Source organism: Pan paniscus, chromosome 3 (genome assembly GCF_029289425.2).
Source record: "Pan paniscus chromosome 3, NHGRI_mPanPan1-v2.0_pri, whole genome shotgun sequence".
In the NCBI taxonomy this organism is placed as follows: Eukaryota; Metazoa; Chordata; class Mammalia; order Primates; family Hominidae; genus Pan; species Pan paniscus.
The window spans coordinates 58,510,656-58,530,022 of NC_073252.2; the positions used below are offsets into that span (position 1 = coordinate 58,510,656).

The 19,367-nt window shown below is 34.6% G+C and overlaps 1 protein-coding gene across 3 annotated transcripts in view; it reads right to left on the reverse strand.

Annotated features, from left to right (window-relative positions):
- Positions 1 to 8,105: 8,105 nt before the first annotated feature.
- The window catches only part of SLC4A4 (solute carrier family 4 member 4), a 383,761-nt gene continuing 372,499 nt past the window's right edge, over positions 8,106 to 19,367 (reverse strand). For all 3 annotated transcript variants that reach the window (XM_055111447.2, XM_063603791.1, XM_055111446.2), the window contains exons 24-26: positions 16,086 to 16,182; positions 12,894 to 12,973; positions 8,106 to 12,189 (exon numbers count right to left, since the gene is read on the reverse strand). In XM_055111447.2, coding sequence (XP_054967422.1) covers positions 12,930 to 12,973; positions 16,086 to 16,182 — 141 coding nt within the window. In that variant the 3' untranslated portion in view covers positions 8,106 to 12,189; positions 12,894 to 12,929. The remainder of the gene's footprint in view (positions 12,190 to 12,893; positions 12,974 to 16,085; positions 16,183 to 19,367) is intronic.

Below are 19,367 nucleotides of genomic sequence, written 5' to 3' on the forward strand. Positions count from 1 at the left end.
TCTTTTTTATGTATAGTGCTAGAACAATTTATTAGCCATATGCAAAATAATGAAGCTTGATTCTTTCCTCATACCATACACATGTTTCTTGAAATAGAGCATGGAACTAACTATAAGAACTAAAATTACAAAAATTCTAAAATCTTAGTGGCCTGGTATTTGGTATAGATTTCTTTTTGTTGTTGTTATTTTGCTTTTTAAAAAATAAATTTTATTGTGTATATTTAAGGTATATAACATGATATACAGGAAACATATAGATAGTAAAATGGTTACTATAGTGATGAAAATTAACATATCCATCATCTCACATAGTTACCAATTTTTTTTTATTTCTGTGACAAGAGCAGCTAAAAATCTACTCAATTAGCATAAATCTCATATACAGTACAATTGTATTATATATAGTTCCCATATTGTACATTAGATATCTAAACTTGTTTATACTACCTATTTGCTGCTTTGTATCTTCTGATCTATGTCTCATTTCCTCCTTCTGCTTCCCAGCCCCTGGTAACCACTGTTTTGTTCTCTGTCTCTGTATATTTGACTTTTTTTTTAGATTCCAAATATAAGTGAAATTATGCAATATTCTTTTTCTGTGCCTGGCTTATTTCGCTTGGCATAATTTCCTCCAAGCTCATCCATGTTGTAGAAAATGGGAAATTTCATTCTTTTTTAAGGTTGAGTAATATTTCAGTATGTATTTGCACCACAGTTTCTTTATTTGTTCATCTATCAACAGACAGTTTGGTTGTTTCCATATCTTGGCCATTATGAATAATGCTGAAATGAACATAGGACTGCAGAGATCTTCATTTTGGTATATACTTGGAAGAAGAATTGTTGGATCACATGGCAGTTCTACTTTTTATTTATATAGAAGCTTCCATACTGTTTTCCATAATGCCTGTACCAATATCTATTCCCATCAACAATGTAGCAGATTTCTCTGCCTCCACACCCTCATCAACATTTAACTTCTGACTTTTCGATAATAGCCATTGTATGGTTGCGAGATGGTATCTTATGGTGGTTTTGATTTGTGTTTCCCTGATTATTAATGATGTTGAACACATTTTCATATACCTGTTGTTCCATTAGTATGTCTCCTTTGGGGAAATACCTATTAAGATCTTTTGCTCATTTTTAAATAAAGTTATTTGTTTTTCCACTCTTGAGTTGTATGAGCCCTTCATAAATTTTGGATTTTAACCCCATATCAGACTTATAGTTGTCAAATAATTTGTCTCAAGCTATAGACTTCCATTTCATTTTGTTGGTTGTTTCCTTTGTTGTGCAAAAGCTTTTTGGTTTTATGTAGTCCCATTTATTTATTTTTGCTTTTATGGCCCAAGTCTTTGGTGTGATATTTAAAATATTATTGCCAAGGCTGATGTCCAGGAGCTTTTTCCCTATGTTCTCTTTCAGGAATTCTGTAGTTTCTGACCTTATATTTGAGGCTTTTGTCCATTTTGAGTTGATTTTTATGTATGGTGTAAGATAAAAGTCTAATTTCATTCTTTTGTGTGTGGAAATTTAGCTTTCCTATCACCATTTATCGAAGACTCTCCTTTCTCCATCATGTCCTCTTTCATGCCCTTGATAAAAAGTGGTTGACCATCAATGGTTGGATTGATTTCTGAGCTCTCTACTATGTTTCACTGGTCTATGTATCTGCTTTTATGCCAGAGCCATACTGTTTTGGTTAATATAGCTTTGTAATATAATTATAAATCAGTAAGTGTAATGCCTCTGACTTTTATTTTTCTTTCTCAAAATTGCTTTGGCTATTCAGGGTTTTTTGTAGTTCCACACGAATTTTGGGATTTTTTCCCTATTTCCTTGAAAAATATCATTGCAATTTTGGTGGGAATTACATTGAATTTGTAGATTATTCTGGCTGGTATGAACATTTTTAACAATATTAATTCTTCTAATCTGTGAACATAAGATATCTTTCCATTTATTTGTGCCTCCTTCAATTTACTTTATCAATCTTTTATAGCTTTTAATATACAGATCTTTCATCTCCTTGGATAAATTTGTTTCTACATATTTTTATGTGATTATAAATGGGAATGTTTTCTTTTTCTTCTTTTTTTTCTTTTCTTTTCTTTTTTTTTTTTTTTTTTTTGCGATGGAGTCTTCCTCTGTAGCCCATGCTGGACTGCAGTGGCATGATCTCAGCTCACTGCAACCTCCGTCTCTCGGGTTCAAGGGATTCTCCTCTCTCAGCCTCCTGATTAGCTGGGACTACAGGCACACACCACCATGCCCAGCTAATTTTTTTTGTATTTTAGTATAGATGGGGTTTCACCATGTTGGCCAGGCTAGTCTTGAACTCCTGACCTCAAGTGATCCACCCACCTTGGCCTCCCAAAGTGCTGGGATTACAGGCATGAGCCACCACGCCCGGCCAGGAATGATTTCTTGATTTCTTTATCAGTTAGGTCACTATTTGTGTGTAAAAATACTACTGATTTTTCTAGTTTAATCCATAACTACTGATTTTTATATGTTAATTTTGTATCCTGAAACTTCAATGAATTCATTTATTAGTTCTAACAGGCATTTGTTGTGCAATCTGTGGTTTTTTTTTTTTTTAACACATAGAATCATGTCATCTGCAAATAGAAATAATTTTACTTCTTTCTTTTGTGTTTGTACATATTTTGTTTCTCTTTCTAGTCTAATTGCTCTTGCTGGTACTTCTAGCACTATGTTAAATAGAAGTGGCAAGAGTGGGTATCCTTGCCTTGTACCAAATCTTAGTGGAAAACTTTGTTGTCTCCTATTGATTATAATGTTACCTGCAGTTTTTTTCATAAATGGCCTTTATTATGTAGAAAAACTCTTTCTATGCCCACACTGTTGAGAGAGTTTTCAAATCAAGAAAGGATGTTGGACTTTGTCAAATCTTTTTTTGTGTCAATGAGATAATCATATGGTTTGTTATTATCATTCTATTAATGTGATGTATCATATTAATTAATTTGCATATGTTCAACCAGCCTAGCATGCTAAGTATAAATCCCACTTTGTCATGATATATAATCTTTTTGATGTGCTGTTAGATACAGTTTGCTAATATTTTATTAAGAAATTTTGTGTGAATGTTCATCAGAGTAACTGGCTTACAGTTTCCTTTTCTTGTGATGTTTTTGTCTTGGTTAGGTATCAAAGTGAGGCTGCCTTCATAAAATGTGCTAGCTCAATTGTTTGAAAGAGTTTAAGAAGTACCAGTATTAATTCTTTTTGAGTATTTGGTAACATCAGCTGTGAAGTCATCCGGACCTGAGTTTTGTTGTTGTTATTTTTGGGAGTCTTTTTAATTTCTTATTCAATCTCATTACTTATTATTCATCTGTTCAGGCTTTCTGCTTCTTCCTGACTCACTCTTGGTGGATTGCATTTCTCTATGAATTTATCTATTTTCTCTAGGTTATCTAATTGGTTGGAATATAATTTTTTACAATAGCCCTATTCATCCTTTTTATTTCTGAGGCATTTCTTATCATTTCTTCACTTTCATTTTTAATTTTGTTCATCTTCTCTCTTTTATATTAACCAGACTAACTAAGGGTCTTTCAATATTGTTTATTTTTTCAAAAAACCAACTTCATGAATATATAAAACTTATAGCCAAACCCAGAATACTTCAATATTGTAATGGTGGTGTGTAAATCATACATATGTCTAGCATGAAGGTTAAAAGTCCAAATGATTAAAAAAAACCTAGAACTACAATATGTTGTTAAATAATGCACAATATAAAAATCTGTAAATCAGGATATCAACAACATAAATTGTTGGATGGAAGGATACAACTAGTTTTTGTATGCAACTTAGATCTGCAAGGTAAGTCTTCTTGGTTGGAATATTTTTTCTTTCAGCATATTTAATATATCATTCCATTCTTAAATTCTTGGACACATACACCCTCCCAAGACTAAACCAGGAAGAAGGTGAATTTCTGAATAGACCAATAACAGGCTCTGAAATTGAGGCACTAATTAATAGCCTACCAACCAAAAAAAGTCCAGGACCAGATGGATTCACAGCCGAATTCTACCAGAGGTACAAAGAGAAGAAGGTACAATTCCTTCTGAAACTATTCCAATCAATAGAAAAAGAGGGAATCCTCCCTAACTCATTTTATGAGGCCAGCATCATCCTGATACCAAAGCCTGGCAGAGACACAACAAAAACAGAGAATTTTAGACCAATATCCTGAGGAACATCAATTCAAAAATCCTCAGTGAAATACTGGCAAACCAAATCCAGCAGCACATCAAAAAGCTTATCCACCACGATCAAGTTGGCTTCAACCCTGGGAGGCAAGGCTGGTTTAACATATGCAAATCAATAAACGTAATCCATCACATAAACAGAGCCAAAGACAAAAAAACCACATGATTATCTCAATAGATGCAGAAAAGGTCTTTGACAAAATTCAACACCCCTTCATGCTAAAAATTCTCAATAAACTAGGTATTGATGGAATGCATCTCAAAGTAATAAGAGCTATTGATGACAAACCCACAGCCAATATCATACCAAATGGGCAAAAACGGAAAGCATTCCCTTGGAAAACTGGCACAAGACAGGGATGCCCTCTTGCACCACTCCTATTCAACATAGTGTTGGAAGTTCTGGCCAGGGCAATCAGGCAAGAGAAAGAAATAAAGGGTATGCAATTAGGAAAAGAGGAAGTCAAATTGTCCCTGTTTGCAGATGACATGATTGTATATTTAGAAAACCCCATTGTCTCAGCCCAAAATCTCCTCAAGCTGATAAGCAATTTCAGCAAAGTCTCAGGATACAAAATCAATGTGCAAAAATCACAAGCATTCCTATACACCTATAACACAGAGTGAACTCCCATTCACAATTGCTATGAGAATAAAATACCTAGTAATCCAACTAACAAGGGATGTGAAGACGACACAAGAAAATGGAAGAACATTCCATGCTCATGGATAGGAAGAATCAATATCATGAAAATGGCCATACTGCCCAAGGTAATTTATAGATCCAATGCCATCCCCATCAAGCTACCAATGTCTTTCTTCACAGAATTGGAAAAAACTACTTTAAAGTTCATATGGAACCAAAAAAGAGCTCTCGTTGCCAAGACAATCTTAAGCCAAAAGAATAAAGCTGGAGGCATCACCTACCTGACTTCAAACTATACTACAAGGCTACAGTAACCCAAACAGCATGGTACTGGTTCCAAAACAGATATACAGACCAATGGAACAGAACAGAGGCCTCAGAAATAATGCCATACATCTACAACCATCTGATATTTGACAAACCTGGCAAAAACAAGAAACGGGGAAACGATTCCCTATTTAATAAATGGTGCTGGGAAAACTGGCTAGCCGTATGTAGAAAGCTGAAACTGGATCCCTTCCTTATACAAAAATTAATTCAAGATGGATTAAAGACTTACATGTTAGACCTAAAACCATAAAAACCCTAGAAGAAAACCTAGGCAATACCATTCAGGACATAGGCATGGGCAAGGACTTCATGACTAAAACACCAAAAGCAATGGCAACAAAAACCAAAATTGACAAATGGGATGTAATTAAACGAAAGAACTTCTGCACAGCAAAAGAAACTACCATCAGAGTGAACAGGCAACCTACAGAATGGGAGAAAATTTTTGCAACCTACTCATCTGAGAAAGGGCTAATATCCAGAATCTATGAAGAACACAAACAAATTTACAAGAAAAAAACAAACAACCCCATCAAAAAGCGGGCAAAGGATATGAACAGATCCTTCTCAAAAAAAGACATTTATGCAGCCAACAGACACATGAAAAAATGCTCATCATCACTGGCCATCAGAGAAATGCAAATCAAAACCACAATGAGATACCATCTCACACCAGTTAGAATGGCGATCATTAAAAAGTCAGGAAACAACAGGTTCTGGAGAGGATGTGGAGAAATGGGAATACTTTTCCACTGTTGGTGGGACTATAAACTAGTTCAACCATTGTGGAATTTGGTGTAGCAATTCCTCAGGGATCTAGAACTAGAAATACCATTTGACCCAGTAATCCCATTACTGGGTATATACCCAAAAGATTATAAATCATGCTGTTATAAAGACACATGCACACATATGTTTATTGCAGCACTATTCACAATAGCAAAGACTTGGAACCAACCCAAATGTCCAACAATGATAGACTGGATTAAGAAAATGTGGCACATATACACCATGGAATACTATGCAGCCATAAAAAAGGATGAGTTCGTGTCCTTTGTAGGGACATGGATGAAGCTGGAAACCATCATTCTCAGCAAACTATCACAAGAACAAAAAACCAAACACCGCATCTTCTCACTTATAGCTGGGAATTGAACAATGAGATCACATGGACACAGGAAGGGAAACATCACACACTGGGGACTGTTGTGGGGTCGGAGGAGGTGGGAGGGATAGCATTAGGAGATACACCTAATGCTAAATGATGAGTTAATGGGTGCAGCACACCAACATGGCACATGTATACATATGTAACAAACCTGCACGTTGTGCACATGTACCCTAAAACTTAAAGTATAATAATAAAAAAAATTAGAATAAATTTTATACAGCTTTTAAATATCTTCTTTCTTCCTGTCAAGACTAAGCTATTCTTGCTACATCAATTCTCTTATCAATAGTTTTCTCTGTTGTTTCTAATTTCCTCCATTTTAAGAAATCTATAGATGACCGAGCTTGTTAACATTTTGAATTAAATGAGCATATATTCTGAATGAGGATTTGAGATCTAAGGTGCTCAGGCTGTCATGCCTAGACCTTGAGAAAGATGATTTGGTATCTCATAGGGTTTTGTGTTCTACCTCCTAGTTTTCAGGGGCATCAGGTAGGATATATAGCATAATGAAGGGTTGCTAAAAATGCAAAAACACATGCAAAAGTATACTCTTTTTCATAATATACTAAATTTGATCTAATTTCTCAACTTTTATTGTTATGCGTGGCAATATTATTTAATGAATCTTCTGTGTGTATGCTGAAAATTCAAATTCTCCCATATTAGAATTTATTCTGTGTGTGGCTTCTGCTGCTTCTTTCAGCTCAAAGATAAACTCCAAATCCCATTCCCTAGCCCCCGTTATCACCACCACTATCAGTCCCCTCATGCTCAGAGCGATTCTGTTAAGTTTTCAGATTGAAAGATTGAGCCAATGTCACTGCCTCATTATTTTTGTTTTTACGTCACCTTTTACTGCAACCAGAAGTTCTCCTTCATCATTTCTATTATTTGTTCCCCCCTCCCCCCACCCAACACCACCACTCTCTGATTATAATTTTGGACTGAAACTACCTAGAGAATTTTAAATAGTACACAAAACCTTGGATAGGCCCAGCAAAAGTGTATATAATGTATCTTCTGTGAAAAATTATTCTAAGATTTCATTCAATTGAACAATTATTTTTTAATAAGTACTTTTTGTGCTTAGCAGTTTGTTTTTTGTTTTTTTGTTTTGTTTTGAGAATTAATTTACTGTATACCTCATCCTGGATTCAAGAAAGTGGTATTTTATATTTCACTAACTTTATAAGAGAAGACAATACTATCTTCTCAAAAAAAAATTCCTATTGCTCTTAGTTGGACCTATTTTTTCTTGCTTAGAATCTTTGCATAATAGCATTTCATTAATACTTAGATAATTCTTATAATCTTTTTAAAAATATAATTTGGACACTGATTTTATCCTCCTGCCTGGGGTAACTAAAGCAATCGGGGGACAAAGACTCTGACTTGATCATCTTTGTATTCCCTGCAGCACCCAAAGAAGTAAAATAATGGGCATTTAACAATTATTTGAGGAGTTGAACAGAAACACTTGACACTCATAAATGCATAAAGTTACTTTATTTTTAAGTATACATATAATTTTGAAAAATATAAATGCTAAAATATCTCATCTTCTTCATCTCTTAATTCCATAAAAGTCACAATAGAAAGCTTCATAAAACTGTAAAATATTATGTTATAGGAATTTTAGGATTTATATTGGAAAAAGTTATTAGTAATATATTGAAATGTTTTCTGTTCTTTATCATTTTGTTCCACCATGTTGATCTACTTCATTTAAAATAAAAAGATGCATCATTTCTCTCTCCAAAGTTAATAAAGACTTAAGAGAATAAAAATAAGAATATCTGAAAGTGCGTATTGATTCTGAAAAGTAATGCGTACGAATATGTACCAGCCATGAAAATGGCTAAAAAGAGGCAACTATTCACTCTTTTCACATTGTAGGACTGGGACAAAGTTACTTCTGGCTCTAAAAGTTTCACTGGATGACTTTAGCCCTGAGTTGCAATGTTTGCCTAGGAAACAGAATTCTTGCTTTTTATACGTACCCATAGAGCACAATGAAATGAGCCAGGAAATTGGACATATCTAAATCTCTGGCCAAAACACAACTTGACTGGTTGGCGTATTACACAACTTTTTTAAAATTTCAGGCTGCAATGAAGCTCAATGAAATCATCTGAAAACTCATGGCCTTTCAGATAGTGAAGTGCTACAAAATATCACTTGATTGTACCCAGCCATTTGGTGCCACTGGGCTTCATGCTCATGCTGTGAAGAGCAAATGTGAAATATCATGAAATATAAATCAGAAAATCTCAGGTTCCTGCACCAAAATCATTAAGTAGTATGAAAAGGATTGAAGAAGGCTTTGTCCCATCCCTGAACAATGTCAACCTCTGTAATACAACTCTAATTATTTCATTTTGTTTTTAAAATATAGTCAGCAGTCAATACATTTCAAGTACTTTAACACAGTTAAAAAAGGAACCAAAAAACTCGGAAGACAATCATTCTCTATTAAACACCAGTATATAGTTGATAAAAGATTTACTCTGTATGGGTTGGTGCATGAGCATAAAATACACGCAAACTGAATTACAGACAGCAGACAACTGTTTTTCCTCCTCTCTTGGAGGCGGAAGGCTAAGGAGAGAGGTTTTTGTTTTCCTACTTCTTAAGTCAGTTAAGTCCTCTCCCCAGCCCCACTCCTCAACCTTGATTGGGAGAAGAGGCAGGGACATTACTGCCCCTGGCACACAAAACAATTAGAATTCCAAGTATTCATTTCACACAGTAGAGAAGATGACTTTTATCAAGGAAAACAGTGCGTCCAAGATATTTTTCTCCCAAACACAAAACCAGAGGCATTTTTGCTCTTTTGATAAGGCAGACACTTGACTTAGTCATCTCTTTTCTTCCAACAGTGTTTCTGCAACCACAGCCAGGACTTTCTGGTTAACAACTCTGAGCGTACTTTGTCTTTATCTTTTGAATCCTTTATCTCCGGAAGTCACATCATGGAGAAGGGAGAAACACTTATAAAACAATTTAGTGTTGCAATTTGTGTCCAGTTTGCATAGAAACAAAACCACCACCAAATCTGGTTCATTCTTAGTCAATGGGTAAATTCAGTTAAAATACCGATAATTTGGTGTCACTAGGTAAACCTCAGGTTTTGCTTGTTAGTTTGGTTAACTACTTCTGTTCCTTTGAAAGTAATGACATTTTTAAAAACTTCTCTGGGTTCCCAGAATATTGAAAGGATTTGATATTAACTGTCTATTTAGCAAATGTAAGGTACTATTCTGTGTTCATGTCATAAATATCAATATGGATCATAAACAGAAGGACACATAGGTTTTACCTCTACTCAGAGGCTGAAATGATGAGTTAAGTTGCTTCAGGAGTTCTTTGAAAGGTATAGAGAGGGGCATGAAACCACAGATACTTGATTCATGATCAGAAAAAAAGTTTTATCTAGAGCTTTTATAAAACAAAAGTACCTTTAACTTAACAAGATCACGGGTTAAGCTGAATTTACTATACATGGTTTTTAAACAATTTATTGATGCTTCCATGCATAAGGAAAAAAGAAAAGTCTTCTTATACCAGTTTATATTAGGGTAATGGAAAGCTAGATAATATAGAATCATCATTTTAAGGATAGCCCTAAATACAAATGTGAAGCCAGAATTTGGCAAGTAAGGTTTTAACACAATAACATATAATTCACCACTATTATTTTAATGAAAAAATTGGGGTCATTATTGACTAATTTGTATAAGTTAAAAGTTTTAGGAGTATCAGGTACTGTAAAAGTAACAGCTAACTCAGGATAATAAAAGTTTTGTAATCAAAATTACAAGGAGACAGAATAATAATTCAATTAACATAACAATGAGTGGGAGTCAATAAGTGCATATTATCAAGCCAAAAAATGTGGTTTCATTCTGCTTCTAGTATACCCCTCAACAACTGGTTATAGTTAGGATATATCACAGTTGTGGTTATATGAATCTGAAATTATAATTTTAACATTTAAAATGTTTTTTTAGTATACATTCACAATATGTAATGTATCACATTAAAAATATTACCTTTAAATACCACGTAAAATTTGGTTAATAAATGTCTAATTTTCAGTGTGGTACTTTGAAATATACATACATATAATATGTACACAAATATATTCTAAATGTCCCACTTACAAAGAATAATTGCCTTTGCATCCTGAAAAAAATTGCGTGAGAGTACTGTTACACTGTACTCTGCAGCTCTGCAATCCCATTACATTTTATAGATGTGTAAATGGGCTATTAATACTCCTATGAATTTTATATTGCATGTTAGAGCTATCATATCAATTATAATGACTGATACCTGGGAAATAAACTATGTTTACCCTCATTTTCATATGGACAGACTTCTTGGACCCTTAATGGATTTTTTCATATGTGGTTTGGGTTTTATGAAAACTGGCATAAGAGATTCAATGACTTTGCCCTCTGCCTACCATCACTCTTTTGCCTTCTAACATTGCACATATATACACCAGCCATGGCACAGAGCACATACGCAAACACACAAATATTTCAAAATGAGAAAATGTCTAACAATACTGCATAGGACATTGATGTGGTAATACAATCAGCATCTGTACCCAGATGCTACTATTATCAGAACATCGGTTATTCTCATGACATAGGAGTTTGTCTCTTCTCCCTCAATCTCCTTCATAGAACAGTTAAGTTTCTTTTAAAGAAAGGGAAAAATGGATGCTTAGAAACATGGTGTTTTTAATCTGATCTTGCCTTCTGGCTTACCCTAGAGATTGTGTATTTGTGTGTGTATGTATGTGTAAAAATCACATTATATACAATACAATTTTTACAGAAAGCCTGGCAGCTACAAATAAGAGGTAGAACTACTCAAAACTATGTTTCCTGCTGCAGGAAAAAACTCATTTTCTTTACAGTAATTAAAAAAAAGTTTTAAAAATTGACAAAAAATAAGTGGCAGGTTAGGCCCCATAATTTAAACAACAAAATCTAGGAAGAAAAATATTCTTCAATGTACTCAACAGATAAGTTCATTAAAGGGTTAAAAAAAGTTGCATAGGAAAAAAGGGACATTCCAGCACTTGCTACAATGATGGCAATGGTTTCTCTATAGGGAGTAAAGTACCTTCAGTTTTTTCTTCTTTTGATAACTCTAAGATTAGGATTTACAAGCAAGAGCAAGTTAAAATAGCAGCACTTTTTCCAGTCCTGGGGAGCTCTATAAGTGAGAAGGGACTCTGTCTGGAGGTCAAGGTTTGTTCTACCAGACAAAGACAAGCCAGTAAGCACAGCTCCAAAGCTAAAGTTTTAAGTTCCTTCAACATTTTCATAAAAGGTGTTAGAAAATCCTTAATACTTCCATCCTCTGCTTAATAGAGGCAAAGGACAGGGTCTCTGCGTGTCTGTGTCTTGAGTGACAGAATTTGGTTATCAAAGGACACATCTGAAAGTTTAAGAACAAAAGGGGGATTCCTCAGATGCTGTTTTTAAGGAACGGTGCACTATTGTCTTGATTGTATCTATGCAAGAGAGAAGCAGAGAGAGCGCTGTATTATTTGGCCTGTGACCAAAAACTGAGACGAAATAAAAGTTAAAAAATAAACAAACAGCCAAACAAAAACAAATGACATTAACAACAAATGTCAGTTTTAAGAAAGACAAACAGGTTACAATGTAGTTTCTGTTCCCTTGCTCCTCCAGAAATAATCATTGTCTTCAGGTTCAAGTTCTATTCTAATTTGAGGCACAACTTTTACTGGAGTTCTAGGAGGACTAGAGAAAAAGGAAAAAGAAAAGTAGTAAGTAAATCAGATTTCCTTCACCATCTGTCAAATGTTTATGCATTGTATAGAAGTCAAATGTGTCCTTCTTTGTTCTCTTTTAATATTTATATCCTCTTTGTGTATTAAAAACAAACATTTTAAATGGGATGAAGGTTACCAGCAGAGTCAAGAAATTCAAGTAAAAAAATTCATAAGATCTCATACCTAGATTAAAATAATAAAAACAACAAACACAAAAGGAAAAGAGGTACTACCAGGTGGGTAATGCTGTCAGAAATTAAAGGACAAAAAGACTGACATAATAAAAACATTCAGAGATTTCAGAAAATCAAGTAGAATCTGAAATCTCTAGAACTTCGTTAAGAGGGAAAGAAACCACTGGAGAAGAACTGTCAGAAAGTGCCAGTTACCTCTTCAAATCAGGGACAATACTGAAATTAAAAGAGCTAATGTTGATCCTGGGTTGTAACTTAATGATACTGAAAGATTCCATTATTTGTAAGAGTAAGTAGGTCTCTTAGAATGCTTTCTACTAGTAAAAGCTGGAACAAGTTTTGCTCACTGGGTAATTTATTTAAGATAAATAATAGAGACGAAGGAGAACAAGAAGTTCTGTCAATAACCCACCATTAACTACATTTCAGTGGGGCAATTATCCCACAGAAAAACATAAAATACTGGGCTCTCCTTTACCTTGGCATACCGAGTGACTGAAGGAAAGGAATTTTATCAGCATGATGTGTGGCGTTCAAGGAATGTTGGTGATCTTTCTCCTGGAAAATAAAATTTTTTAAAAACATAAATGGTAGATCTTTGGTGAAGTATAAAACAAAAATCTTCACAAAATTGATGCACCTTCCATAACTGGTAGGAGTAAAAAAGACAAGTTTAGGCATTTCAATAAACAAGGTATTAAGCTAAGACTCTAGTGTGATGAAGACAAAATCACTTCATCTCTTTTACTTTAGGTTTTCTGGGATGGATCATTGTTGTCTTGTCAGTGAGAAGGATAAGAAGCAAATCATTTTTAGAGGGTGATAGCATTCTCTTAATGCCCAAGGCTTGCCTTTGGATTTCCTTCCATCTTCAGTATTCCTAGGTTTGCCTGCTGCTGTTCATAAGGAAAAAAAGATTTTTTTTTTGAGGCACTTACTCATACTGCAACACTACTTCTATCAGTTTTGTTCTTTCATCATGGATTATAAAGATAAACATGACATTAGGAAACATTTCAGGCAAAATGCTCAAGTGTATTTTGTTTAAGTAAACTAATATCATATCAACTTGCAATTTATCCTTTAAAAGGGGTTTTGAGAGGATGAAGGGCAAATGGCACATAAACTTTTTCCATGAGCCTCAAATTCTGGCTAGTAATTTTTTTAAAAAATAGCTTTTACATTTCTTTATAAGGGGCTATACCAGGTTATGATGCCAACAGAAGACATACATGCTAGGCACATGTCTGTTAGACTGTGCTTTTCCTATTAATGCTCCACGGATAAAAAATGAAGTCAGAACATGGTTTGAGGAGTTTAAACTCAAAAAGAAATTCATAACCAAACCCCATTAACAGGGGTTAGCAGAAATTAGCCTCGGTTACAAGTTATAGGTTACAAACTGGACACCAAAGGTAAGACTGCTTTAGTTCTTTGTTCTTCAAATCCAGGCTGGTAGCCAGCCTCCAAGATGGCTCTCAGTGATCCTGTCTCCTGGTATTTATGACTTTGTGTAATTCCTTCCCAGTGTTAACAGTGTGGGGCTGCATAACCACCAGAATATGACAGAAGTAATGGTCCGTTACTTCTGAGATTTAGTTATAAAAGACTGCAGCTTCTGTCTTGGTTTCTTTCTCTTTTATCACTGGCTCTGAGGGAGGCCATATCATGGGCAGCCCTACGGAGATACTCACAGGTAAAAAACAAACGTCATCCCAAGGGCCCCATGAGTATGCTTTTGGAAGCAGATCCCCAGCTTCAGACACTAAAATATTTAATGGGAACCTCAGGGGGTGGATACCTATGCTGTCAAGAATGTTTGTTACAGAGATTTGCAGAAGAAGAAACAAAACCTGCTCTGTTCTAGAATTCATGTGTTTCCTTACAGTCTTAGCACAAACGACTTCATTTTGCTTTGGTTTGGTCTGTTGGGGCCCAGTGCATGAGCTTAGTTCAAAACAATGGCTTCCCAGACTTTTGTTTAAAAAAATTTCCCCTTTTTAACCAAATTCATTTCCTCTTGCCTAGAGACCATCAAGCTTCAGATGATCACACAACAAAGGTTCCAGCCAGTTCCAGGTGAAGACAACACCCTGGCCATCAAGAAGCTACCCTGCCTCCACTAGACAGAGCAGGGTGAGAGTTCAGGGAGCCCCAATAGGTAGGAGTATGCCCCAAGCCAGCATGAAGCAGTTACAGAAAAAAGACCATCGGTCCCTCTGCCTCCCATGAAGATGTATGGAGATCACATCTCTCAGTGAGGAGATGTGGCAGGAAAACAGTGTCTGGAGGCAGGGAACATAAGGCCAATTCACACTTCAGCTATGACAGGAAATATCCTCTCCGTGGGGCGTAGGCCAAATAAATGAGTTTGTAACTTTACTTCATCCTCTCCATTTACATAGGGCGTACCCCAAGTAGAGGGTATTTAAACTCCCAAAAATTTTGTAATGGGGCCCTTGGGTCCCTATTCTTGGGCCCACTCCCACACTGTGGAGTATACTATAATTTTCAAATCATCCTTTCATTTCTTCCTGGAAAAAAAAAAAATAGTCTTCAGAGACTCAGCCCCAGCTGACAGCTTGACAGCTCTGACTGCAATCTCATGAGAGACTCTGAGCCAGAACCAAAATCAGCTGCCCCTGCATTCCTGAATGTGAGGAATTGTGTAAGAAAACATGTTTGTTGTTTTAAGCTGCTGAGTTTTATCGTAATTTGTTACTCAATGATTGATAACTAATATACCCATTATTTTTTATCAATAGATATTCATTCCAAACTTTTCTTGATAACAGTAACCTCTTATTGTAGTTGAGGTGGCATGGTAAAATAGAAATAAAAGTGTCTTAACTGTCTTTTTCTGTAACAGATCAGTGTACTCTGAAGTGCATCTGAATCTAAAAGGATGCATTTTCTTCAATGAGAACGCAAAGTAGAAAGTAGCTTGATGGCAATTGCTACCTGCTATTGGGAAAGTCTGAAATGGTCACTAATATTACTAAGTGGCCTGTTAATTCAATTACAGAAGAAAAAAATGTCACAAACCATTGCACCATAGCCACCAGGCTCTCACCCTAGAAAGATCAGTGCAGTTATAATAATAATTTTGAAATAGCAAAAGGGAGAATGAAGAGATTAGAAAGCAAATGCATATAAGTTATATCTAGAAAGTTGTACTAATACTTCATGATTGCTAATTTAATCAAAATTAAATTTTTCCAAATTCTCAATATTAACAATTGATTTATTGATCACTGAGAGACCAATGATGCAATTTCTCTTTTGAGCTGATTTGATCACTAGTTAAAACCTAAGGAAGACAAACAGTGACAGTGATGTAGTATTATAAGCTGCAATTCTCAATACCAACAGAAAAAAAAAGAAAAATCAATTAAAAACATGGTTATTCATTTAGCAATTGGAAAAACTGGGGATGATTTGGGTAAGAGAAAAGACTACCAAATAAAAATTTAAAAGGTTATGGATAAAAGGAAGAATGAAACTTAGGGTATGTAAAAATAAAGTTTTATTATAATTAAGTGTAAATCTTCTCATAGAAAAAGGAAAAACAAAATTGAGGGAAATTTAATGCAGATGGCAATTCTAAAGTCTTTTCTCTGTAAGTGCAAATCATATTCAAGCAAGCATGCAAGAGGTTAGTTCTACTCACTGTCGGAAGTTTTGCTATCGCTTAGGAAAGGTTGCTGTTCCATGATGTCCATTGGAATTTTAATACTTGGAACTTTTTCTGAGTATGGGCAGTCAGACTGTGAAAAAAATGTACAAGAGGTTTTAGAATGTTTTTATTATACAGCCCTTCCTATCTCCTAGCATCGATCAAACCGTTGTCTATAATCATTTATGTACTACTAAGGAGAAAAGCCTTATAATTACTTCCAGTTTGCTATCTTTTAACTGCATTCCTTCTTTCCCCCTCACATTTGTTTTCCACTCTTCTAAGTTAATGGTATTGAGTCAATTAAAAGTAGAACTACACAAAATAGAGATCGATCTACAACTGAATTGTAAAGCTTTCTATCAGACTCCCAATCAGCAATGTTTATGAGTTGTATGTGTGAAGCAAATGATCTCAGTGCAAAAACAGATTAAACATAGGAAACTTCCCAGGTTATAATACGGTCTTGAAATTCTTGTTTTGTTTATGCTGATTCCGTCTCTAGGAAAATCATGACCGATCTTTCCTTCTAGAACAAGTGACAGACTTTTTATATATCCACTATCAAGAAGCCTTCTATGTACACTAGAAAATAAACTTTCCTCTCTTACTTCAAGTACTATTTTATGGGTAAAGGTTCATTTCAATTAGCTTGTGCCAAAGATATCTGAAAATGTAAGCAAAACATAAGAAAATAAAATGTTTAAAAAGGTGTCTGTGATGGTCAGATAAGCAGAGAATCATAATGGAAATGACAAAACCAGGCAGCTAATCATGGGACTGCTTAAAGAACAAGCCACCTAGCCCAAATTGTAATAGATTTCCCAAAGATTACCACTTTGTTTTTTTTAAATGCATTATATTGATTCCATGTCTACGTTTGGGCTGAAAGACCCAATATATCTCTTAATTAAAAGTACCAAAAAGATGATTTTTAGTTGAAAATAAAATGAGAATTAATGTTAAAAAATATCTTAACATAAAGCCTATTACCTACATGGAAAATTCCTTTATGATGACTCTAAAGAGGTTAATGAACAACAGTATCCTTTTAGAGAGCTAAGATAATGCATTCAATGAGCAAAAAAGAAAAAAAAAATAAAGATGCCACACATAAACAATATTAACCTTAAATGTAAAGGGGCTAAATGCCCCAATTAAAAGACACAGACTGGCAAATTGGATAGAATCAAGACCCATCGGTGTGCTATATTCAGGAGACCCATCTCACATGCAAAGACACACATAGGCTCAAAATAAAGGGATGGAGAAATATTTACCAAGCAAATGGAAAGAAAAAAAAAAGCAGTGGTTGCAATCCTACTCTCTGATAAAACAGATTTTAAACCAACAAAGATCAAAAAAGACAAAGAAGGGCATTACATAATGGTAAAGGGATCAATGTAACAAGAAGAGCTATAATTTTCACTATTTGTGCTCATAAATATTATATTATAGCTGTAACCCCCATGTCCCCGCATTACTCCCTATATCCATGGGCCCCAAACCCTATGACTAAGAAGTAAACTTAGGAGAACCACATTTGTAATGTGGAGCCCCTAAATAATGAGTTCAATACACAGAACATACTGCACAGATGTACTCTAAATTGCCTAGCTGGATTCACTGCCTAGGAACCAATGTATATGTTTATTTGTTTGTTTGTTTTGGAAAGGGTAGGATGAAGAGGAAGAGGTAAAAAACAAGTACGACACTTTGGCTTCAAGAAATCTGTTGGAAACACAGAGTTGAACATGGTAAATATTAATAGAAAAAAACACTTTAAATGAAATAGGATTTATTGGAAATCATATCTAAGAATTGGAAGAACTTCTAAGGAGTTCTTTTGATCCAACTTTTGTCACTAGAGAGCAGTACATTTAAAACATTCTCCAAAGCTGATATTTTACTATTTTTTCTCAAAAATCATTAAAGAGGGGGATTCCATAATCCCCGACTTCATACACTCATAATGTGTAATGAACTTTAAATTTGATGTCCAGGTACATAAGTTGACATATTTATTTTGGACAAAATACTGCTTTAATTATTTTAATATTTCAGGCAGCCTTTTATTTTTTTGGTCTTGAGTGGTCCAGAAATTCATTTCAAATTTTAATTTCTATTAAATGTGTAAACACATCGTTCTTCGGACTATTACATCTTAGTCTCTTCTGTAGTTTAAACACATTCTTTTTCTGTCATCATTGGAAACAAAATCTATATACCTGTTCTCATTGCAGATGGATGATGACAGACATAAAGCTCTTTTCACCTCTTTTTCTCTTTAGCTAAATGTGCCTCATGCATTAAAGCCTTTTTCTTATTGAATCAATTTATGTGAAATCCAATTCTGTCTCTTGCCTTCTTTCACTGTACTATTTCCAAGTTCTACAAAAAGAATACAATCAGATAGCCTGACCAGTTAGAAATAACCAGAGAGGCCTGGATTTGAGTTTTGGCCTTGCCACTATGGCTGTGTACAATTAGAAAAATGACTTATATATGTCAAAGCATCACCTTACATATATACAATTTTATTTGTCAATCATACCTCAATAAAGCTTTAAAATTTCTAAAACATATTTAATATTTCTCAGTCTAAATCTCCTCATCTGTAAAATGGGAACAAAAATAAATAATGTGATAACAAGTTATTGAGACAATTAAGGATAAGGTATGCAATGATCAATCAAAGTTATCAAGTTCTAAGTAGAAACTAACAATTAACAATATTCCTACTTTAGAATGGGTAATGAGGCACAAAAAATCATGTGATACTGCACTGTGTAAAATCCAGAGCAAATTTTCAAATGGAAAACATTATTTTGGCAATCTTTTCAAAAGGCTACTGGAATAAGGTGTCCGCATGTGTTAAAGTAAACAAATCCCAGTTTTCCTCCTAGCACTGATTACAGATCCCTGCTGGAGAATCTGTATTTCTGTGAGCTGGTCTCCTAAAGAAAAAACTGGGCAACAATTTTACTTCTCAACTTAATCACCTAATTGGAGGAGGACCCTCTGGACTATGACACTAACCACTATAATTATGTAAAAAGACCCCAAACTCCCATTCCCTTTTCTTTTTATTGAAGAACTACAGAAAAATAATGCTGAATCATATCAGTATAAATATAATGCTAATATTAATATAACAGCATAGAACTTTGGTGGAGAGCCTACTCAAATAGATTCACAGATCACGTGAAGTGAGATCATTGACATCTATCCACATTAGGCTTAAAATTACATAAAATTGAGTTATTATCTCAAATA